We start from the raw sequence: 25,973 nt of genomic DNA on the forward strand, positions 1-25,973 counted from the left end.
TGCTACGTGTAAATCAACACTATTCTTTTATTAATGAAAAAGTTATGTTAAATATGATGAGATAAACTGATAAATGTTATATTTATAAGAATTTATAAATGTTTAATCAACTTAAAAAACACCTACACAATCGTAGTGCCATCAAATTCAAAAAATGTTGGCTGGGTATATTTCATTTATTTATTAATTATTTTTTTTTTATAAGAAAACCACTTGAAAAGTTTTCGAATTGTAACAGCTTTTTGGCATTGAAATTATGTTGGTAGCACTGGTTTCTATCCATCAGTTTTCATTTTCCAAAGCCGCCGTAGGCAAAAGTTGCGCCTAAACATACATTGCAGTCGCATATGGCTAAACCGTCGCCGTTTTAACAAGAGTAGCAAACGATGAAGTAAACCGAAATAAACTTTGTGATTTTCTGAGCTTGACAGGAATTTGCAACACCACCAGAATAGTCATAGACACATCAAACTGGAGTATTTACGAGAATTTCGCATAGGGAAACTATACAAATTGTGGCAAATTCCACCGTTTGAAAGAAGTAAGAAAAGCCAACCAACTGGAGGACACGACGAACAATAAAAAAAACAATGAAACAAGAGAAGGTTAGTGAAGTGATTAGTATTTTCACAGTGGGTAAGTGTTGACGAAAAACTATTTCCCCTCATTCTATTAAGTCCGTCAGCCAGCTAGATGTGTACATGTTGCTGGCAGATATGGGCAAGGAGGTTTTATTTGTGGTTGTCAATCAACATGGCCAGCTGTTTTCAGTTGACGATAGACGAGGGCTGCTGTTGTTGGACAAGGATAAAGTTTTTGTTTCTTTTTGCATACATCCTGGATGACAGATGCTCAAAGAAAGATACCCCTTTTGCCCTCTAGTAGACAATGGGAGTTCCTTATGCATTAGTATTTCTTATTTATTTGTACCTATATAAAAAAAAATATATACATATATATGCAATATATTGGAATTTATTACTCTCATCTCCATATATATTTTTTCAGATTAGAAGCAGAAAAGAAGCAGCAAAAGACGAAGAAGTAGCAATAATAGCAACAGCAAATTCAGAATTCACCAACTACCACTACCCCGCCAACAGCATTATATTTACACAGAAACCGACCCATAGAACGCTATCAAACCATAGTCGTTACCATAACAAACAACATCTGGAAGCACAACAAGAAGTGCATCAATACCATAACAACTTCTATAGGCGTTGCAAAATAGAAGAGCACTTCTTGAGAAACATCACCACCATAGCCGCCAATATCATCATCAATAGCTATCTAGAGAAACAAACAATAAATCCACAAATATTACTTTCAACGTAAATTGCTGCCGTTTGGACGCCACTAAACTTTCTTTCAACCTTTGCCCTGAAACAAAAAAAAAAAAAGAAAAAACGTTGAACAGCAAAGAAGACAAAACAATAAAATTTTAACATACAATTCCTCTGTATTAGCAAATCAGCAAAGAAGTTTTTTGTAAAACAAGAAATATTCATCCTAATACCCACATACACCACAATTTGTGATACATTTTGGAGGACAATGGATTTGGAGAGATTATTCCATGATTTGGAATCGAATCAAAACTATGAAAGTGAAGAAGCCAAAAAGAAACTTGTCGAGCATTTTGCACAGAGTGAGTTTGATGGATTTTTTATTATTTAGGTCTTATGTATATTATTAAGGTCTTATGTATATAGAATTCTTAGATAGAGAGACATTGACTTTTTGGTTTTGCAGCCCTTTATTTTAGGCTCAATTAGATTATTCAGTCCATTGTCTCTTATCAATGAGTGCTGCCCGACTCTATGTTAGTTCAATGACAAAACTTGAGATGGTGTACTACACATTTGGTTAACTTTGAGGTGTTTAAGATCTCCAACAATAACCGATTGTGATTTTCCAGCTTAATAAAACAAAATCACACCATTGCCTTACAACACACAAAGAACATTTTTTTTTAATTCATGGAGGCTGTACAACAAGAAATCAAAAACAATTTACTCTCCTTAAAATTTATTGATTAATTGAAATTTAAATATTTTTTTTTACAAATTTTATTTTTAATTGCAGTTAAAGATCAATGGCTTGTTCATAGTTTGATGGAATATTATTTGAAGACTGGTTCCGTCCGCATTGTGGATGTGTTGATTAGAGCCCAAGTGCCACACGATGGTTATATATTTGATCGTTTGGCCGATTGGCTAAAAACTCCATCGCAGCGGATTAATGCTTTGAATTTATTCTGTTTTGTTGTACGGCGTCATCCTACGTGGTTGTTTAAGGTGGAAAAGCATCGTTTGATAAAAGATATGTTGCACTGGTTGAAACAGTTGGAGGTAAGTTTTGTTTTTTTTTTTTTTTTTTTTTTTTTTTTTTTTTTTTTAACAGACAATATGAAATTCTTCATTAACTATATCCAGTCTTTAGTATACTAAAAGATTTTTTCTAAAAGTGGGTATTAAGTTCTAGTTTAGCCGCTAATTTTCACTAAAGTGAAAACTAAATGAGTAAAAAACTTCATAAAATTATACATATTTGTCATTATAACTTGATGGGGAATATCCCAAAGCAAATTTTCACAAAATTTATATTCCTTAAAATGGATTATTAAAGAAAAGTAATCGTGAAAAAATGACGATTTTAGCGGTTAAACTCGAACTTAATACCCACCTTAAGCTAAGAGAAATGTATTGTAATCAAAAGCTTTTACGAGGGTGATGGCGGGTTAGCTTACAAAAAAGTACTAACATATTGGAAAATGATATATTTTTCAATATAGTATCCATTTACATGAAAATCTTACTTCAGCGATAATACAACCGTTTGACCCTAATCACTATTGTGTTATTTAGGCTGAAATAGTACGGGGGTTGCTTTTTTCGCTTTAAAATCGCTTTATAGCTCATTCACATTATACTTCCAAAATCCACTTTAACTAGGGCATTTGGCCTTATAACAAAAAAAAAAAAAAAAACAAAAAAAGATTAGTAGATTTCGGGCATAATGAGAAGGAAGTATTATTGTTTTTCAAAGTATTTCCAATTAAGATCCATACACTTTTGTATGGGTTTGAACCAATTGTCGAAGCACTTTTGTCACTCTATAAAACATACATTCTCGACGCATTGATCGCTTCTTCAGGGGTCGGAAAACTTTCACTCGTTTGAGGCGATGTGTGAGAGCTCGCAGTGATACGTCTTCAGCAGTCGGTTTTTCTGATTTCTTGGAAGACAATTGGAAAACATATGGTTGTGTGCCTCTTAGAATTGACTGTTTTGCGTTGTTCTACTGGTACGATTGCTACATGTCCAGTTTTTCCGAAAAAACAGGTGATCAATTGGTTGGAAATGCTTCCAGCTTTTATTGGATAGGGCTCATCTTGCAACACACATACAGTCGACTGCTGTTTACTTTCCCGTTCGTACGCGTACATCCACGATTCATCACATGTCACGATGTCTTAGATGTTTTTCGAAGCACCGCGATCGTATTTTTGGAGCATTTCTTTCGACCAATCGACGAGAGCATTTTTTTGAGCGATTGACAAATTGCGCGGAATCCAACGCAAAAACAAAAAATTACGGTATGTATGCTGGTCCCACTAATGCCTAAGGTTGTCTCAATTTCACGCGCACAGCATCAATGTTTTCCGGTGCAACAGCTGATTTTGGACGACGTTCACGAAATCCGTCTTGGAGTGAACTACGATCTCGATTGAATTCACCATACCATTGATAAACACTAGTCCGTGATGGAGCTTCATAGCCAAGAATTGAATTAAGTTCATCGGATGCATTGTTGTTGAGTTAATTAATGTCGAATGTTGTAAAATGTAATCGCACGATTTAATTCCATTTTTGTGTGAGATGATTTTTTTAAGTTGCTGTAAACAACACAAGTAGCGCCCGTATGTCAAACACGCATGCCACTCGAGCCAAAAATAATCTACACCAAAATTTGGAGCAAATTTTACCAAAAAACTATCAAATAAAATTCAAGGATGCAGTTGCAATATTTTAAAGTGTTCAGTTCTGTGATATTAGTATAAGGGATTTCGCTGCAATAATTTTACTTATTATTATTAATTATTATTAAAATATGTCTCGTGATGTCCAGTTTTATATTAATTAATAAGAAAACGTAAAACTAATTGATTTTCAATAAACACTCCTGATGAAGTTGGAAAGAACCACCGAAACGTTGAGAAAAAATGAAATAAATTAGTTTCTATCGAAAATTTTGTCAAAATTTTATTTCTATCGAAAATTTTGTCAAAATTTTATTTCTATAGAAAATTTTGTCAAAATTTTATTTCTATAGAAAATTTTGTCAAAATTTTATTTCTATAGAAAATTTTGTCAAAATTTTATTTCTATAGAAAATTTTGTCAAAATTTTATTTCTATAGAAAATTTTGTCAAAATTTTATTTTTATAGAAAATTTTGTCAAAATTTTATTTCTATAGAAAATTTTGTCAAAATTTTATTTCTATAGAAAATTTTGTCAAAATTTTATTTCTATAGAAAATTTTGTCAAAATTTTATTTCTATAGAAAATTTTGTCAAAATTTTATTTTTATTGAAAATTTTATTTTTATAGAAAATTTTATTTTTATAGAAACTTTTGACAAAATTTTATTTTTATTGAAAATTTTGCCAAATTTTTATTTCTATAGAAAATTTTGTCAACATTTTATTTTTATAGAAACTTTTGACAAAATTTTATTTTTATTGACAATTTTGCCAAATTTTTATTTCTATAGAAAATTTTGTCAAAAATTTATTTCTATAGAAAATTTTGTACCTCTTAGTTGGAGAGGAATATTTTGTACAAGGAGAGGAATATTTTCACAGTTTTGAGGTAAACTGTCAAGCTTCACGAAAGAGTTGTCAGTTGGCAGATTGAAACACTAAGATCCGAAATACAAAATACAACCTACGTATTAGTTTTGAATAAAAATTATTTAAAAAATCGTTCTTCTTCTTATTTTTTCTGCATTGTCTTATATTTATCCTTTTTTTCCTTCATGCCATTTTTATTTTAATTCTAGATCGAAAAAGAGATTGTACCATTAATGAGTGCTCTCTTGGCCATTATTACATTGCTACCAATTATACCGAATCTCGTGCCGAATTTCTTAAATGATTTATTTGCCGTTTTTGCCCATTTGGCTTCATGGAATAGCCAACATCCTAGTCGTTTGTCCGAAGATAAATTGGTGCATCTTCAGCTGGGACTACAAATGTTATTTCATCGTTTGTATGGCATGTTCCCATGTAATTTTATGGCATTCCTCACCGATTTCATACGCAAAGAGAAGGGTGCTATATTTCAGCATACAATTAAACCTTTATTGGAAACAGTACGTTTGCATCCAATGCTAGTGACGGCAACGGTCGAAACTGAAACGAATTCGGACAGATGGAAGGAGATACAGCCTCACGATGTAGTTGTGGAATGTATGCGTTTGTCATTGCCAATGAAATATCAGGATATAACCACAGCCGTATCATCATCAACAGCTGTGGCCAGTTGCACAACAACAACAAGTACTTTTCAACAATTGACCACAACGTCAACAGCGTCTACTTCAGCAATGATCCATTATCAAGCGTTAAAAGATCAGCCGCTTTATAAGAAGCTGAGTGCTCACGCAGTGGGTGGTGTTGGCGGTGGCGGCAGCAATTCTGGTATATGGAGTCCTTATTATGAAATTATCAGTTCCACACACACGCCATTGACACCAACGCCGTATATGATGCCTTCGGTTTTAAATCAGGGATCTTTGGGTGTTAGCGGATGTTCGCCACCGGAAGCAGCCGTGGAAGCCACTCCAGAGACCACACCTCTAAAGGACAATCGTGAGCTAAAGCGTCCCTCTATCGGTGGGGGTTCTGGGGTGGCGAATCCTTTGGCAGTTAGGGCAATATTCGCCAATAGTCAACCATCTTCACCGCATCGAGGAAAGGATTCGGGTGGCTTTCACTCATCATCACAACACTTTCAGCAACAACATTTCAATTTCCCCGATGTTTCCTCGTCAGCGGCGGCTGCAAATAGTACAACCACTACAACGTTCGTCGAACAAGAACTCAACACCCGGTATATAACACGCGTCACTACCACATGTGATCGAAAGATACAACAAGTTTTGCACGATCGCAATCAATCTCAAAGTCCCTTTCAGACCATTGAAGCCCAGGCAGCCAAAATGGGTTTTCAAACACCAACTACACCTGACATTGATACGGGCAGCACAAGTGCTCGATATTACCAATCCAACTCGATGACGCCGTTATCTGCCCTAACGGCAACACCTACGCCAGGATCAACTCCTTTGCCGGTGGCGTCAACAACCGCAGATATCCCCATAACCAAAGTATGTGATGAATGTAATGAAACTGATCAAACCCCATGCACCGAAGGTGGCCTTCAAATGCCCACTAGTCGTTCGATGCAACTACTGGCCAAAGGCATAAAAAGACGCAATCGTATGACTAGTTATTGTTATAATGAAAAAAGTTGTGAAAAAATTGGTGTCAATGGCAGCAACAATTGTTCCGCTGACTCATACAAGACTCTTCACAAAGTTCGTAGAACTAAATCCCTTTCTTCTCTTAATTTAATTTCAACGAAAACTTCACAGCAGAGTTCTGGTGATATATCGGATGCGAACGATGACGATTTCGCCCCTTCCTCCATAGCTGCATTGGCAAATAACACAGTGAGACCTTTGCAAAAGTGTCCCAAAATGATTTCGATTGCCTCAGTTCTCAAGAATAGCACACAAATAAAAGCGGCTCTGTGTGAAGACAAATGTGTCCAAACCCTGGAGGCAGTTCCCTTGCCGAATCACGAGAACTCATTGCTACAAATGCTGATGGAGAGTAATGAACAACGTAGCGCCTATGAGGCATCACGCCATACACCAAATGAGATCCTAGATCAATTCATTTTACGAGGTCTACACAGCAAAAACACTCCTATGGACTGTACATTCGACAAGGAACAATTTCAATTACTATACCTGCAATTGCAATACGAACGTTATCGTCGCGAAATACACGCCGAGCGTAACCGCCGATTAATGGGTAGATCACGTGATAAAAGAAGTCTTGAAATGGAGCGCGAACGCTTAAAAGAACAGCTAAAGGATTTTGAGATGAAAAACAAAGAGCTAAGTTTGCAATTGGATAAAACAAAGAAAGCCACCAATGAAAGAGAACGAGAATACCAAGAGGAATTGTCTGCCCTGAAAACGAAATACCAAAATGAGCTCGAACAGAACCGTTGCTTGCGACAAGCCAATGAAAACTTACAGACCAAGTTGACGGAAGAGTTGACCCAAAGGAAAGACCTAAACTATGAGGTTGAAGCTTTAAGAGGTCAAGTTTTCAGTTTGACTACAGAACTGCAACATGCCCAGCACCAAGCTGACGTTGGCATGCAATGTCGTCAAGAGTTGGCTCGTTTAGAAGCTGATTTTATAGTCATGGGGGAAGTACAAATAAAATGCCGTGATAAATTGGCCGAAATAGATAATTACAGAGCCCGAGATGAAGAATTACACGTTCTGCAAGAAACCTACAATCTAGAATTGAAAGGTAAGTAGGTGTGTGGATGTGTGTCACAATAAAATCCATTAACCGAAGAATTTTATTTGTTTTTCTTGCAGATCTAAAACAAAGTTTAGATGACAAAACTTCTCAGTTGGATAGTGCACGACATAAAATTCAAGATTTACATTCACAATTGTTAAACAATGAGAAAGTAATAACAGAACAAAAACGCCTTCTGAGGACAGTGAAAGATGAATACGAGGAAAGATTTAGGGTAAATTCGACCATCATTTTAGATGTGAATCTCTTTCAAATAACTCCTCTCCAATATCCTTTTTAGGCTTTGAACAAGAAATATGAAGTCCAAAAAACTATTATAGTGCAGATGGAAGAAAAGTTTATGATGTCTTTGCACAAACCAGCACCAAGTGTACCCGTACAAGCTTGCTCGCCAGATACGGATAAAACAGGTAATTTTTTATAAACGATAAAGTCATTACAGGTATACCTAGCATAAAAGTATTGCAGTGCTATCAACGTAACTGTATTTGCCTAACAATCAATTCACTAAGATGCCATAAGTTGTTGTAGCCCCTGGGAATTGATGTATGAAACTAATAAGGAGAATAAAAAGACGAAACAAATCAGAAACTTCAGCTTCAACTTACAGTTTCAGGAAGGGAGCTGCTGGAAGTAGATGTCAGGTCTGTAGGTTTTTGCAAGACACTCGAAGAAATGCCTTGTGATGTGATGCGAATGTCCACAATTTGAGCAGACATCTTATATTGCCAGGATCAGAAGGGAGAAGTAACCTGGAAATGCCAAATCTTAACTGAGATAGCACCGACCTGGTCTCTTTCGGCACAGAGGTGGTGGTCTACCGCCAGCATAACGCTGCACTGGTAGGACTCTATTAGTTTCTGAACCGCTATCGCGTGCGCCGCCCTCAATACAGTCCTTATTCCCCTATCACTGTCATCGCCGATCAAGTGGTCAATTGATTTTATCTCCTTGCTGAAATCGAACCGGATGGGCTTGGCTTGATTTGGGTGCTAACCCCTCTGCACATTATCAGCTGCTGGTGGGTGAGGAGGTTGCAGTATTGCCTCACCGAAAGCATTTTGGAGTGACCTCCAGTTGTAAATCCTCAACGTAGTATTTTTTTTGCACCGTTTGAAGATTTTTCAATTGGGTATAGCTAACACGGGGAGTCCAAACGGGGGTTGCATAATCGATAAGGGGAACAACAATAAACTCATAGGTCTTATGCATCGATTCTTTATCTTTCCCCTAAGTACTACCAGACAATGTCTTCCGGATCTTGTTTCTATTCCCAATGTTTTTAGCTACAATTTCCGCATGTTTTCCAAAAAGGAACAAACTACCAAATGTCACACCAAGGTTAAGTCAGGTATAGTGGCAACCCGATATTTCAGGCATACTTTGACTATTCAGTCCATTGTGATACCACAGTGGTGAACTTCTCTCTTATCACTGACTGCTGCCCGATTCTGTGTTTAGCTCAATGATAAGGGACCTATTTTTATAGCGGAGTGCGAATGGCGTTCCACATTGCTGTAAAAACACTTAAAGAAGGAAGAAAGAAGAAATGTCATCAAACTTACTGAGAGGGAATAATCCACCGTTGAAAATCTTTTTGGTGTTCGGTCGAAACTGGGATTAAACCCTTCACCCTATGTATGCAACACGGGCATGCATGTAATGGTTAGCATATAAGAACCTTGGGGCTCTTGCATATTTGGTCACGAATGTGGATATCAAGATTCAGGTTTACTTCTTTGGTTCGCGATGTGAAAATGGTGGTTGTCGATTAGATAGGATTAGAAAATTTTAGATTTCTGCTGACAAAAAAGTCCCTAAGTACAGGGAAGTAGTCATTAATCTTCCCCTCAAGTTTTCTCTACTATGGTAAAGTCATCCGCATAGGTTATCAGATGGACTTTTGATGGTGGAAGATAAACTCCCACCACATCAAAGTGAAAAAGAAGGGGGTGGGAGCCAGTCCATCTCTTAAGGTTATTAGGGAGAGAAGTTCGTATAATATCTCCTAAGAGGGTGATGTGGTTCATTGTATCAAACGCTTTTGGCAAGAATAGCAAATTTAGGTTAGGTTGTAGAGGATGACATCAATTTTTGTGTTGAATTGATGTCCACTTAGACCAATTTAGGTCCATTGTGATTCCTCGATGTAATCTTTCCAGCTTCTTCCTTCCGATGTGGTTCCCTTTGAAATAGCCTCAGAACTTCCCACCATTGTGAGCAAAAAATTAAGTAAGAAAAAAGTCTGATAAAAACTTTAAGTCGGCGTTAGGCTGTTATATTTTTGTAATTGATAGCCTAGCTGAATAACAATTGTTTATTTATTTTTTTTAATTTTTTAAATGTTATCTAAAGGATGTTCAAGATCCAAAAAAAATGCAATTTTATTCGCTGTTAATGCTTAATTAGTGTCTTAATTTTATAAAAAATTATTATTATTATTATTAACGATAAATTTCAAGATATATTCTTCACGAATAGTTTTTTAAGTGATTTAGTGTAAACAGATGAGAGCTCCATTGATTACTGAAATACTAAAAAAAACTTCCTGTTATTTTTTATTCATTTACAGATATTGCCTCCTCCGTTGAACGAAACTCACCCTTGTCCACCTCTTTGGCTTCCAGTGAAAGTTTATCGACCAGTTTGAGATCTTCCGAATTGAGAAATTTACAGCAGTTGGTTGAAAATCCCATTGCAGAAGTGACAAGTAGTGGAATCAATGTTCTATCAGGCACGGCAGGAGCCGGTATTAATATCGTTGATGGCCATCGGATACCACCACAAACATTAGATTTGGCTTCATCGGCAAATACAGCCGCAAGTTTGCTAGCGGACCCCAAGGAACATAGTTCACCCGAAATGATGATGGGGAGCACATCGCACATGCATCCACATTCACATCTGCAGCTACCTCATCAACATCAGCAGCAGCAGCAACCATCAACATCGTCGAAAAGTTTACAACAACAACAGCATGTAACAATGACGAGAGCTTCATCGACGCCATCAACGGCGACACTAGAACAAATGCAGCACCAGCATCGTTGAATCGAGCATGCAATAGCTGTGATGTTGCGATTTTCTTCAAATTTTTATTTATTAAATTTTTTTGTTTTGTTTTGTTTTTTTTTTACAAATGAACCAACCAACCTATTCTTCTTCTACAGAACAGCAATGCTGCCCGAAACCAAACACATACAAACAAATGAATACGATTTTTTTCTTACAAAATAAGTTTTGTAATAACACCGTAACGGAAATTGTTAACAAAACTTCTTTATATATATAAATATGTACGACAAAAGAATACAATAATACATGCATACAAAACATATACATAGACATATTATATTATACAATACAAATCACAACGATAGGGACCGATAAATGATTGATATACATATGTCTTCATGTCGCACCCCTTGGAAGTTTTATCAAAATCCATTTTATACTACAACAAAAGAAAACCAGGAACCAAAAAAAGAACAAAACTACAAAAATGCTATAAGTTAAACGGATTCTATAATAAGCCAAAATGAAATACTAAATGATCACAAAGTTGAAATTGATCGTATCACCCTACAAATACAGTTTGGCCTAGCTATGAAACATTCTTCAGAAAAAAGGACTACAATGCTTTAACTCTACATTTTGTTTGTTGGTTACTTTCTTTGTAATAGAACATATTAATAAATTCAACTACATGCTCATACCGAAATAAATGGCAAACAGAGATCAGTTTATATATCCACTACCCATCTACAACACATTACAATTATCCCCCTTACCCAAAACGAGAAACAATAAAAATCAATCAAAAGTCTATCTTGTTTGTTTGATTTTTTTCTGCAGTGTTCGAATTTTGCGCAAAAATGAGCTGAAAACCTTTTTTTTATATGAAGGAACTTTTCAAAAAGTGCGGGACGACACTATAGCTCCACTTGCGAGAGATGAGGCTCTGTTGCTGATATCCACCTTAATTTTTTTGGTGAAGAAAAACCAGACATTAAAAAAAAAATACAGGAGCCAGAACAAATACAGGATTGGTGAACCTGATATATGCATATTAAACAGGTATATCCCTCTCGTCAATGAATAAAATGTTGATAAAAATTTCTATAATGTTCCATACAAAAATTTCTATCTGTAAAAATACATTTTTGACAAAATTTTCAATAGAAATAAAATTTTGACAAAATTTTGTATAAAAAAAAATTTTGACAAAATTTTCTATAGAAATAAAATATTGACAAAATAGAAATAAAATTTTGACAAAATTTTCTATAGAAATAACATTTTGACAAAATTTTATTCCTATAGAAATAAAATTTTGACAAAATTTTCTATAGAAATAAAATTTTGACAAAATTTTCTATAGAAATAAAATTTTGACAAAATTTTCTATAGAAATAAAATTTTGACAAATTTTTCTATAGAAATAAAATTTTGACAAAATTTTCTATAGAAATAAAATTTTGACAAAATTTTCTATAGAAATAAAATTTTGACAAAATTTTGTATAAAAATAAAATTTTGACAAAATTTTCTATAGAAATAAAATTTTGACAAAATTTTGTATAAAAATAAAATTTTGACAAAATTTTCTATAGAAATAAAATTTTGACAAAATAGAAATAAAATGTTCTATAAAAATAAAATTTTTACAAAATTTTCTATAAAAATAAAATTTTGACAAAATTTTCTATAGAAATAAAATTTTGACAAAATTTTCTATGAAAATAAAATTTTGACAAAAAAAAAATTTTTAAAGAAAATTTTGACAAAATTTTCTATAAAAATAAAATCTTGACAAAACTTTCTATAAAAATAAAATTTTGACAAAATTTTCTATAAAAATAAAATTTTGACAAAATTTTCTATGAAAATAAAATTTTGACAAAAAAAAAATTTTAAAGAAAATTTTGACAAAATTTTCTATAAAAATAAAATTTTGACAAAATTTTCTATAAAAATAAAATTTTGACAAAATTTTCTAAGAAATAAAATGTTGACATAATTTTCTATAGAAATAAAATTTTGCGAAATAAGATTTTTTTGGTGAAATGTTCTCCAAATTATATTGGTCTCGAGTGGCGAAATTTTCGATGGAAATAAAATTTTGAATTTAAAATTGTTTTCAATAGAAATAAAATTTTGCAAAATAAGATTTTTTGTTTGGTAGTTTTTGGTAAAATTTTCTCCATAATTTGCTACATTATTTTGGTCTCATGTGAAGAGATTTCCGTGTTGTAAATGAAGACCCCATTCATTTTGGTAAAGCTAACTGGGAGTCATGTAATTCGCTTAAACAAGTCAAGTTTGCCCCCATTGCCAACGTCTGTGCTCGGCGATCTCTTAAACGGGTCTCAATGCCTTCAGCATAAAATTTTTGACAATCTTCGGACTATATGCAGAAAGCAAAGCTTAATATTCCGTATCGTAAAACCAACCAGTTCTAAGACGCCGGAACTGTAAATGATTTTGGATAAGGCGTCATTGAGGATGGCGGTTCAAAGAAGTACAGTATTGGGGTTGGGGGAAACCGATTAATTTAGCTGGTGTTACCCTCTTTGGTGCGGTAAATCCCATTACTCGCAATTAACATATGTTCAGATCTATATTACAACGAAAATGTTAATTTTCACTATTCCCCACTCTGTAAATTTTTCTAAATCGTTGGTTTTAGGAAAGGTTTGAATCTCTCATGTTTTTAGTTTTTACTATTTATAAAATGGAAGTGCCACCGAATGCTCAGCAGACAGTCGAACAAGTGATTATTGCCTGTGCTGGCGTTATTTAAGATAATTTGCTTTCACAGAGTTGTCCAAATTAGCCTAAAGAAATAGGCTGCCTCTATAACATAACCTAGTATAAATGTGTGAAAAAGGTTTTTGGCCATATTTTATTCAAAAAACAAAATAGTCAAAGAGAATTGCATCGTATTTTCAGTATAGGTATTTTATATTCGATATATTTAGAGTAGATTATAATTGGGACAATATCTTGTTAGAGCCCATTATTATTATTGGATATATTTTATAAATTATGTGATTGGATCCTTTATTAATATGTATTAATATATTTTTATATTCTGGCATCCTTAAAAATTAGAGAACGAATGGAGTGTGTATGTGATAATACAACTTATCCTACATAATAACACTACGTATGCTGCTAGCATTGAATATCATAATTACAAATAAATGTGATAATAATAGTAGAAAACATATACATATTATAAAACAAATAAATACAACATCTTGATCGAACATACAATTACTTTGACACAATGTACATAGACAGTCATTATTCTGTGAACAAATCAACTATTTTGCTTGCTCTTCGGAATCACTTGAGGACATAGCTGGTGGTGTTGAACGACCATCCTGTTGAACTTGATGCTGGTTAACTAAACGTTGGCGTTCCAAATACATGGAAACCTTGATATTGCGCACCTGATGGTTATTGATTAACTTCAACAGAGCTATAACACCAATTCCCACATTAATGGCAAATGCGCCCCAAGCACCAAACTGAAATAGCATAAGAAAATAACAATTACAGTAAATGTCGAAGCACATAATTTTCTTTATAAACTATATATTACCTGAGCCGTTCCCATTTCAATGTAAAAACCAGAATTGTCTATATTGTCAGTATTGGCATGTATAATATTTTGACCAGCCGTAATTTCACAGGTTGGAAAACGTTCAGTCATACCATCACACCACACAATGAAACCCAATGTTATCATTATTGATGAAATAATGCACATTGCCAATATCCAAGTGCTTAGAACTACATCGATAAAGAGACCCAAAAATGATTCTTCATCTTTCATTCGTACATAACGATAGATTTGTATGGATGAAATCATTGCCATTAGAACTCCTGTGACCAAAGGGAAATTACAAAAATCCGATGAAGCCCATTTGGGATCAAACATTCCATCTTCCTCGCGCCATTTACCCGTTGTGAACAGCAAACAATGACCACTAAATTAAATAATATATCACATTAAATTAGTCATAGCCTTTCCTTATCATTTGCTTTCTTGGGACTTACCAGAAATCCCTAATATTAAGACTAAGTGGAACTATCATACAAAGAGCTAGTATGACTACGATAACATGGCCAGTTATTTGGCTTAGCTTTAAGACATTAGCCAAAGCCATTGTATAAATTTAGTTTTTGCTATTTAACGATTGTATTCTATTTTGTCCAAGATGAGGGTTTCTCTTCGTTAATACTGTATATTTTTCTTGTTTGTTTTACGCAGTTTCACAATTTCTTTGTTGTTCAGCTGTTTTCGTATTCGATTTCTAGGGCTGCCATTACAATATTCCCGATGAGCGAAAGTAAAAGGTAAGAAACGTTACACAACTGATTTTCTTTAATGTCCCAGAAATAAAAACAGATCTTCATCCGTAATTATACCATAGACCATAGAATTTTATATGCTTTTAAAATATTTGATGTTTCATCAAGAAAACAAAGGAAAGAAAACAAATTAAAGCTGAATTTAAAAATCACTCAATTGCAGACGAAAAAGAGCCATCTACGGTGTACATACAAACTACAGCGCTGTGAATTCAATTTCGTTGTCTATACCTTCCTTGGTCTATGATTATACTTTCGCATGTATTTCGGTATGTGTACAGGCATACATGAAATTTTAGTTACAAAGCTACAGTTATATATATAAGGTTTTCGTGCATAGTCTGAACATAATATTACTTTGTCATGATGAATATTTAGAAATTTTCTTTCGGTGTCCTAATCGTTGAATGTGGCAACATCGTAAGTACTAGGATGTGTGGCAACATCCCATAAAATAATCATATGTTCGTATCAGATGGCCCAATTGTTTACGCCTCAGAAAATTGATGAATAATAGGGTTGGATTTTGTTATTGATATAAAATGTTGTCTCAATATATGGAAGAGTTCGAGCAGGTATATTTTATTATACTCTAAATAGTGGCCTGTATACTCATAAGTATATTAACCCTTAAATTTCGTTTTAAAGGAACCTTTTGAGGTCAGTGGATTTGTTGAGAAATTGACATGGCGTACGAATAACGAATGTGATAATTCGGGTGGTAAACAAACTCAACTGGATGGAATTATTGCAGCAGGCATTAAGGATTTCAATCCAACTGCCTTACATGATACTTTCATTCAAACTATTAAAGATTTGAAAATCCTTCAGGAAAGGCAGCAAGCCAAGTGTGAACGTTTGGAGGAAGCCCTGAAACAAGAACAAGAGACTCATGCCAAAAATATCCTCAAATTGCAAGAACGTCATCAATTAGCGTCCGATGTATTTTGGCAGTTGGATGAGAAAATCAATTCTGTTGCTGGTAAAATTATACATTTAGGTGAACAATTGGAAAATGTAAATACACCACGCAGCCGTACCGTAGAGGCTCAAACATTACTCAGTTATATGTCGGAATTTCTAATCGCTGGACCAATTGTAAATGATATATTCACTGATCCAACGCGACTCTATGAAGCTGCTGATGTTATACAAAAACTATATGCAATTGCCCAAGATTTACCACCGGAGAAGTTTTTTGAATCGAAACGTAAAATTGAAAGAAAATATGATGAGGTGGAACGCAGGCTAATCGAAGAGTTTGCCACTGCACAAAAAAGTGAGGACATAGAGAAAATGAAGAAGCTTGCACAAATTTTGTCACAATTTAAAGGCTATGCCCAGTGTATAGATGCATATATTGAGCAGAGCCAAATGACTCCATATGGTGGTAAAGATATTTTCATTGGCATCGTACCTATGTGTAAACATCATTATGAGATAATTAAGAAAGTCTTTGCGAATCCCCAACAAGTGATGTCCAAATTTATACTAAATATATATCAATTGAAATTGCATCAATATGCAATGACAAAATTGGATGATAAACGTGACGAAGAGAAATACTTGAAGACACTATATGAATTATATTCAAGGTAAGTTTTAATTAGATTTTTCTCCTTCGTCGAAGAGGCTTCAGACAATTTGGTTAATTTTGATCGAAATGTCTTTAAAATTTCATTTTATACCAAATTCTTTCGACGAAATTTTCTATAAATTCCAATTTTTAAGAAATTCTCTATATTTTCAATTTTGACAATATTGTCTATAAAATTTCAAATCCGACTGAATTTTTCATAAAACTAAAAATTTTAATAAAAATTTCTATAAAACGATGAAATTTTCCATAAAACTTTCGACGAAATTTTCTAAATTTCAAAATTTCGACGAAGTTTCTTTTTATAAAATTTCAATTTTGAAGAAATTTTCGAACAAAGATTAATTTCGAGGCTAAACTCTAGTTTAGCTATACCTCTCAGATTTTTTTCAAAACTTCACAGATGGTAGTACTCTTTGAGTAGATTACAACAACAACTTTTTTTCTTGGCGGTCGTAACCGGATAACAGGTTATTCGGTTCTAAAGTGTAAGTTAAAAATCCTTAATATATCCGGTTCTAGAGATCCGATTGAAAGTGCATCACTAGAAAGGTTTTTAAGAGACCTTTAAAATGATGTATGAACCGTTATATCAGCTTCATCCGTTCCAGCTGTACGGGTATCTCAAAAACTGCTCCATATAAAAGTACTAAATAACGGACTGCATTGTGTAGCTAACACTTCTACCTTTCCATCAAGGTCAAAGTCAAGCTGCTATCTTTACTATAACCGGTGATATTAACTATTATATATCCATATACGGTTTGAAAAATAAACATTTTTGCCAGCGGCGCTTTCTTATTCCTATAATTAGACATATTACCCGGATCCCATCCATATACGGTTTGAAAAATAAAAAATTTTTTCAAAAAAATCGCGCGAAAAAAATTTTTTGCATGCGGCGCTTTCTTATTCCTACAATTAGACATATTATCCAGATCCTATCCATATCCGGTTTGAAAAGACAAAATGAAAAATTTTTTCAAAAAATCGCGCGATTTTTTTGAAAAAATTTTTCCCCTGCGGCGCTTTTTAACTATTAATATTATTTATGTTAACTGTTTTCATTCTAACCCGAAAACAACTTTGAATTAAAATTGAATACAATTCTTTTTTGGCAAAATTCAAATTCTACGGTTACAATTAAATTTCAGATCAAATATATCCGGTTCTAACGGAGATATCGGCAAGCAAATGACTTTAACGGATAGGTAGAAGTGTTAGCTACACAATGCAATTAGTAATTTTGAACCTTTACATCGAGCGTTTTTGGATTAAAAGCCGGTTTTTTCCAAAAAAACCGGTTCAAAAACACGTATTATTTCATCTAAAACCTAAACTGATAATCGGATAAACTCGAGTTGTACCTTATTTGAAAGGTCGTACCTTTAGCTTTCTAGTGATGTATATTTTAAAGTAATCGGTTCACGAAAACCGGTTTTATTAACGATTATTTGCTTACACTTTAGGCTCGAATAACCGGTTAACCGGTTGCGACCGCCAACCGGTTACTTTTTATTTCGATGTCAAATTTGATTCTCTATCGACCCAAAAAAAAAAAAAATTTACGAGGTATAGCTAAACTAGAGTTTCTCCAATTTCGACGAAATTTTCTAAAAAATTTTAAATTTTGACAAAATTTTCTAACAAAGATCAATTTCGACGAAATTTTGTATAAAATTTAAATTTCGACGAAAATCTCTATAAAATTTAAATTTCGACGAATTTTGAATTTTGACAATATTTTCTATAAAATTTGAAATTCAACGAAATTTGTCAATAAAATTAAATTTAAAAAAATCAATTTCATATATTAAAGATCTATAACTATAAATATTAAATTTCGACGAAGTTTTTTTTTATAAAATTTCAATTTTGAAGAAATTTTCTATAAAATTTGAATTTTGACAAAATTTTCTAACAAATATCAATTTTGATGAAATTTTGTATAAAATTTGAATTTCGACGAAAGTCTCTATAAAATTTAAATTTCGACGGAATTTTTTTGACGATATTTTCTAAAAAATTTGAATTTCAACATTTTCTAACAGAGATGAATTATGAAGAAATTTTCTTTAAAATTTAAATTTCGTCGAAATTTTCTATAAAATTTCTATGTTGACGAAATTTTCTATAAAATTTCAAGTTTGACGAAATTTTTTATAAAATTTCAATTTTGACGAAATTTTTTATAAAATTTCAATTTCGACGAAATTATATTTTAATTTTGAATTTTGAAAATATTTTCTATAAAATTTGAATTTCTATAAAATTTAAATTTCGACGAAATTTTCTATAAAATTTAATTTTCGAAATTTAAAAAAAATCAATATCGAATATGGTACTGATAGTGCCGATTTTATTTAAATTTTTCATTCGAATTTTTTAATTGCATCATTTCAGAACTTTGAAGAAATTTTCTATAAAATTTGAATTTTGACAAAATTTTCTAACAAAGATCAATTTTTTATTTTTATTTTATTTTCATCATGTAATTTGAAGCCACTTAGCGGTCAATTTATATAAATTACAACGGACTAACAAAAAGTATGAAAAGCATTGGCCCAAGAATTGAGCCCTGAGGGACTCCACTCCTCACCGACAACATATTTGATATTTTCCCATTGATCTGGACATATTGCTTCCTACCTGTAAGGTATGAAGCAAGAAGTTTGCAGGCACTAAAGCCGAAGCCGAAATATTGTTGAAGCTTTTTTACCAATATTAAATGATCCACACGATCGAAAGCTTTTTCCAAGTCTAACGAAAGTAAAACGCATAATTTATCATGCGTGAAATTCCCCCTTATAGCGTCGGTTAGGCCGAGCAGTAACATCGCTGCGCTTCAATGAAATTTTGTATAAAATTTAAATTTCGACGAAAGGTCTATAATATTAAAATTTCGACGTAGTTTTCTATAAAATTTAAATTTCGAGGAATTTTCTATAAATTTTGAATTTTGACGATATTTTCTATAAAATTTGAATTTCAACAAAATTTTCTAACAGCGATTAATTTTGAAGAAATTTTCTTTAAAATTTAAATTTCGTCGAAATTTTCTATAAAATTTCTATGTTGACGAAATTTTCTATAAAATTTCAAGTTTGACGAAATTTTCTATAAAATTTCAATTTTGACGAAATTTTTTATAAAATTTCAATTTCGACGAAATTATATTTTAATTTTGAATTTTGAAAATATTTTCTATAAAATTTGAATTTCAACGAAATTTTCTAAAAACAAATTCTATAAAATTTAAATTTCAATTTTGACGAAATTTTCTATAAAATTTCAATTTCGACGAAATTTTCTATAAAATTTCAATTTCGGAGAATTTTCCTTTAATTTCCTAACTAACAAACATTTTCTACCAAATTAAAAAAAATCAATTTCGAATATGGAACTTGGGGTGATTATTAAACTGATACTGCCGTTTTTTTTATTTCATTTTCATTCGATTTTTTGAATTGTATCATTTCAGAACTTTGAAACTCTCTTCTGAACTTCAACACTATATGTCAGCCATGGACGATGATCTACTGAATAAATTAACACAACAAATATTCCAGAAACATTTAAATAGTTATGCCGAAATCGAATCAAAATTTCTAACAGCAAAATGTTCCACAGAATTAGAGAAATTCTATGCAAGTAAAAATCATCAAAAGAAACCAACCGAACGTTTTCAAGAGCTCAAGCGGGACATGCAAGTTTTGATAAGAACTAAGGCCAATATAAATATAGCTCAAGTAGAGGATTATGGCGGTGAAACATTCCTCTCCGAAGAGTTGGCTATTAAAATGTTACAAGAAGCAAATGCGTCGTTAAAACGTTGTCGTACCCTATCAAATGAAACCGAATTACCAACTAATATAATTAAATTAAATGATATTCTCCTGAGATTTCTTATGCATGAACATGCCACATATGCTTTGGATTTAGGTTTGAATATAATACCAATTGCCGATACGGGACGTCAATTTCCGCAATTGTACTTTTTTGAAGTGGTACAAAAGACCAATATAATAGTCCATCTATTGGAAGACCAGTGTAATACTTCAGTGGTACCATGTGTCCTGTGAGTAAATGTCATGAATTGCTAGGAAACAAAATTGTATTATGATTGTTTTATTTGTTTTTTTAGCAATACCCCCAAATATTCGGAATATGTTTTTAAAAAACGTATACTAATGGAACAGGTGGAAAATAAATTGGATCAAGGTTTAGATCGAACTTTAAATGCTGTTATTGGTTGGGTTAAACAATATTTGCTAAACGAACAAAAGAAAACAGACTACAATAAACCCGATTCGGATATTGACACCATAACATCAGCGGTAAGAGGAATAGAGCAAAAAAATTATTTCGATATATATACTAGAGGTCTGCACAATTGCATTTGTAAATGCAGAGTACACGTGTACTTGCTACATGAGTACATCTATTTGAGAGAGTCGCAAAACAATTGGTACACATCTTAATGAACATCAAAAGCCACGAGTAACTTCTTGTTGCTACTCTGATGTCTTCACTACCAACAAACACATATTCCTCTTTCTCTCTTATTGAAGTGTACTCAGATTGATCACGTCGAGTATGTTGCGAGAACAAAACTTCATAGAGTACTCCATGTACCACGTGAAGTTTCAGAAATACAAGAAAACAGTTACTCTCCATAATATATGTTTTCGGATTGATATAAAGAACGGAAAACGTTAAGGTAAGTGTGTGACATACATAAATATATGAAATATGTGACATACATACATATCTATGATTAATAATAATGGAAAGTTTTGCTTCGCACATAGCTAAGCAATACTTGTGGTACCACGTGAAGTGAAGAGAATCCATGTTGTACTTTTTCTCAAGTACTTACATTTTTATTGTTCCTTTTTTTCGGAACACATATTGTTTCGGATAAGTACTTGGTGGTATTTGACAAGCAAGCGTTCTCTTCACTTCACTACTTGCGCTCTGAGAGAAAGACAGTGTATGTACTATATTCGACAGCGAATTGCATACATGTAGTGAAAAGTTATTCGATGCAGACCTCTAATATATACTCAAAAAAAAAAAATTATAATAACAGAAGAAAGAAAAAAACTTTTGTTTGCTGAATAAGTAGACATATTTGCTAGAGCAGCAAATTTACTACTGCAGTTTCAATTGCTATTGCTGCAAAAACTTGCCAAACGTTTTAATAATGTAATTAAGGGCATACAAATTCAAAATGTCTATCATTCATAAAATTGTCTATGGGTGATTTTGTTTCTATAAAATGGTGTTGCCCTTGTGTTACATTATTTTTTCTTCATTTTCTTAATGCCCAAATGAAAGTGTCGTTCTAGAGTTAGTGCTAATTCATAATATTAGGTTATATGTTAGAGGATGGCACCAAGTTTTTAATCGAATTGATGTCCACTTAGACCACTAGGGTCCATAGTGATTTTTCGAGCTCATTTTCTTATCTTTTAATTCGTGAGGTGGTTTTCTTTATAGTTGCTCATAAACTCCCATTTATCCGTCGTCTTTAAATTTGCTTTAAACTTCCAACCAGAAACCCCGATGAAAGCGAGTATGCTCCTTAAGCTACACCCAGAGATCGGTGACAGGTGCCCAGTATCTTATTTCTTCTAAAGGATGAACCTGGACACTGGCACAGTGGTACGTATGTAACTTCCGGGAACGGGCATACGCCATTTACATTACACTTCCGAACTCCTCTCTAACTAGATTTCAACTGTCACTGGCCTTATAAAAATAGATTTGAAATCTCGAAAAATATTGATTTTGAGCATTGCCGTATCTAGACATTTTTAACCATTCACATTCAGGGGGGGCTAATTTTTCTTTGGAAGGGGCTAAGCCCTCCCTCAGAGGCCTTACTACGCTTATGATTTTGAGCGCAATGTGTAAAGCCAAGTGTGTCATGCCCAGTTATATTGCCAATTAAAGGCCTCAATTTCTGTCTGTTCATCGCCATCAGATTTTCGCATCAGATTTTTTTTGCGTCCCTATCAACTTGGTTTGCTAGCTATATTCGTTCCACGAGCTCCCTCCTTAGCCAGCACATCTGCTTCTTTCCTTCATTCCACAGTGCCCAGGTACCCAGCACATACTTACATTTTGCTGTTCAGTGAAAAAACGGCTGACTACCTTGGACCTTATGTTTGCATTAGAGGTGTGCACGTGACACGAAATTGTCGTGACTCACGAACATTTTCGTGACTTGTGTGTGAGTCGTGAGTCGTGAGTCACGCTCATGACAACAGCGTGAGTGAGCGTGATTAACAAACTAAAATGTCGTGCGTGAGCGTGAGTCACGAAAATAATATCTATCGAATTACACTCACGAAAATATTCCTGCTCACCAACATAAAACGCTTAAGAGTTAAATTCAATTACAATTTTAGTGACACCTGGGATGTTAAGAGTTTAATAACCCTCTCGATTTTAATAATGCTCATGTTATCAGACACTTCGGTAAGGTAAATTAATCATAAAATTATTCGTGAGTCACGATATTTTTCGTGAGTCACGGTATTTTTCGAGAGTCACGACGTTTTCGTGCGTGAGTACAAATTTTCTTTTCGTGAGTGTGCGTGATTTCTACCAACAAATATCGTGCGTGAGTGTGATTTTTCAGTCGTGAGTGTGCGTGAGCGTGAGTAAACTATTACTCACGTGCACACCTCTAGTTTGCATTGCCAAAAACCTTTATAGCTGCTTGACTTTGAAAAAGTTTCTGAATAACGGCTCATCAAAAGCGAATCAGCAGCTGATTGCAGGAATTTCTGCTCGGAAGATACTACAATCGCTATCTAAACTATACGACTCTCAAATTCCTAGTTCACTGCAATAAATGCCGCTGGCAGTTTCTTCGTCCATTTTATATCCTTCTGTATACATAATCAGAATTCCAAAAGGTTTCTTCTCTTCCTTTCACTCTTCCATACTTGGTATAATATATCTCGGCTTATCGTGCTATGCCGGAAAACAGAGCTTTCTACACAGAAAAAAATATCACGAAAATATTTGCAATTAAAAAGTTGATTGAAGTTGAAATTTTTTTAATTAGTAAATTAATTGATACAATTAACTTTTTAATCAAACTCAGAAGACTAAGTCAATTAAAAGCGATTTTTTAATTTTTTAATCAAACTAAAAACACTAAACAGTTAAGAAATTATTTGAAAATAGATACGTTTTTAATGAAAAAATTAATTGAGTTTTGAAATCAACATCAATTAGATTTTTAATAGAATCAATTAAAAAATTAATTGAAATTTGCAAATGAATTCAATTAATTTTTTAATCAAGTTTTTTTTAAATGTCCAATTAAAACTGTGATTGATACTATCATTTTCGTAATTGAAGAAATTTCAATTAAAAAATTAATTGGATCAATTAATTTCGTGATTGAAACAGAATTTTGTTTTGTGTGTAGTGTCCAGAAAAAAATAGTGGAAGTTCTTCTAAAGGCACAACTTTAAAAGTACTTTTAAAAATGCCCTCCCAATGATGTTATTTATTTTAACTGCACATTTTTTTATAACTCTCGTTTTTCATATTTTTAATGAGAAGTTTTAATTTTTTTATCTAATACGTTAAAACAGATTAATCGTTAAAATTACATATTAACATTTTGCCGAAAAAAAAGGTAAATCCATTCCAGAAAATTTGCGGATTTTTGAAAGTGTTTGAGATCATGCGTTTCAGACAGCGTTAGAATGCATTACAAATTATAAAAAATTTAAAAAATTATATATCAAAATATCACAAAATTTTTAATTCACATCCAAAACACATAATTCGTATCACACCTTAAGAAGTGGACTTCCGTCCTATGGCAAGCCATTATGCGCCATTTTCACTACTTTTTTGAAGACTCTTTGTTTTGCTGGGTGCATCTTAGCTTTTATGTCTCACGAGTGTTACCTCCTATATTTTCTTTATGTGTTAATTGAGTGGGCAGACTCCGTTAGTACCTCTAAAATGCCAGTGACACTACCTATTTATCCTATCAATTTTTAATATCTGATTTTGGTGGTTCCCACCAAACAAGGCAGCCATATGTATCCAGGTCTTAAAACCGCAAGTATTTCCTTGTATAGATAACCACATGTCCCGGGATCCACATTATTTTGAAATTCTCTTATTATTGACACTATAATGCAGCGATTTTTAATGTTCTTTTCTATTGTACAAATATCGTTTACTGTTTTGTTCTTATAAATAAAAAGCACGTTTGGTATTTTTATGTTTTTTTTTTTTCTCAATTCTCAATATATAGGCATGTTTACATGTGGTACAAAACATTCACCCCGTTATCCAACAAATTAAGAAATGTATCGATGGAGAAAATCAAAAGCAAATTTTGCACGAATTTGGAGTACGATTACATCGTATTATTTATGATCATCTGCAAACAATGCAATTCAATACAGCGGGAGCAATGTGCGCCATTTGCGATGTCAATGAATATCGCAAATGTATACGAGAGCTTGATAGTCCTCTGGTCACCCAACTCTTTGATATTCTACATGCACTTTGTAATTTACTTTTAGTGAAACCGGAGAATTTATTGGAAGTTTGTACGGGTGAAACATTGGTAAGTATAGATCGGAAAAAAACAAAACAAAATTGGAATTCGATCTATCCACCCCAATATATTTGAATGTATTAATTAATTTTATTTTTAGAATTACTTGGACAAATCGGTGGTACGTCAATTCATACAATTGAGAGCTGATTTTCGTGATATTAAAAACAATAACAATCTAAAGGGTATTATTGAGTAGAAATGCATTATAGCAAATATTCGGAAAATCATCAGAATACATTACCACTTTGAAGATACTTCAATTCGTATTAATAATATTTTAAATATATTTGTATGCTATTTAGTTTAACTATGTCATTGGTATGATTAATCACAATGTTCCAATAAAAATTAAATTAAATATATCAATTAACGAATATGGTAAAAAAATGTTCTAGAGAAATTGTGAAATTAAAATTAGAACTCTTAAGAAAAAGTGGGGCGGGAACGACTATGTGATAACCAACGCTATTGAATTAAAATATTACCATATTTAAGAGTTATCAAACATTTTAGGAAAATGATTATGGAAGTTTTAGATTTTTCATGAAATTACATTTAAATTATTTAGAAGAGTTAAAGTAGAGCGGTGACAAGTCATGAATTTGGTGTTCGCACGATAGATGTTTGAATTTTAATTTAAAAATCAAGTTCCGCATTTTCTATTCGTCCACACAGTTTCTGTCCAATCGGTCAGATGCAATTTTAATAGCTACACAGAAAAAAACTATAAAGTCTTCAATTATTTATT

The 25,973-nt window shown here is 32.9% G+C and overlaps 3 protein-coding genes across 3 annotated transcripts; 2 read left to right on the forward strand and 1 right to left on the reverse strand.

Moving 5' to 3' along the window:
• The first annotated feature begins 350 nt into the window (after positions 1 to 350).
• Positions 351 to 11,465, forward strand: Tsc1 (tuberous sclerosis 1 protein hamartin). Its single transcript, XM_075301959.1, has 7 exons — positions 351 to 605; positions 1,009 to 1,651; positions 2,089 to 2,354; positions 5,069 to 7,622; positions 7,694 to 7,851; positions 7,918 to 8,047; positions 10,210 to 11,465. Exons 2-7 carry the CDS (start codon positions 1,558 to 1,560, stop codon positions 10,686 to 10,688), a joined length of 3,681 nt encoding a protein of 1,226 aa, XP_075158074.1. The 5' UTR covers positions 351 to 605; positions 1,009 to 1,557; the 3' UTR covers positions 10,689 to 11,465.
• Positions 11,466 to 13,582: 2,117 nt separating this feature from the next.
• LOC142231385 (transmembrane protein 179) lies at positions 13,583 to 14,957 on the reverse strand. Its single transcript, XM_075302016.1, has 3 exons — positions 14,706 to 14,957; positions 14,248 to 14,635; positions 13,583 to 14,173 (listed from the first exon to the last, which is right to left on the reverse strand). Exons 1-3 carry the CDS (start codon positions 14,813 to 14,815, stop codon positions 13,967 to 13,969), a joined length of 705 nt encoding a protein of 234 aa, XP_075158131.1. The 5' UTR covers positions 14,816 to 14,957; the 3' UTR covers positions 13,583 to 13,966.
• Positions 14,958 to 15,490: 533 nt separating this feature from the next.
• On the forward strand, positions 15,491 to 25,595 carry Sec10 (Exocyst complex component Sec10). The gene is made up of 6 exons (XM_075302081.1): positions 15,491 to 15,595; positions 15,669 to 16,615; positions 20,099 to 20,695; positions 20,762 to 20,954; positions 24,914 to 25,231; positions 25,323 to 25,595. Exons 1-6 carry the CDS (start codon positions 15,563 to 15,565, stop codon positions 25,419 to 25,421), a joined length of 2,187 nt encoding a protein of 728 aa, XP_075158196.1. The 5' UTR covers positions 15,491 to 15,562; the 3' UTR covers positions 25,422 to 25,595.
• Positions 25,596 to 25,973: the final 378 nt, after the last annotated feature.

The sequence above is a fragment of the Haematobia irritans genome, chromosome 1 (genome assembly GCF_050003625.1).
Source record: "Haematobia irritans isolate KBUSLIRL chromosome 1, ASM5000362v1, whole genome shotgun sequence".
Taxonomy (NCBI): Eukaryota; Metazoa; Arthropoda; class Insecta; order Diptera; family Muscidae; genus Haematobia; species Haematobia irritans.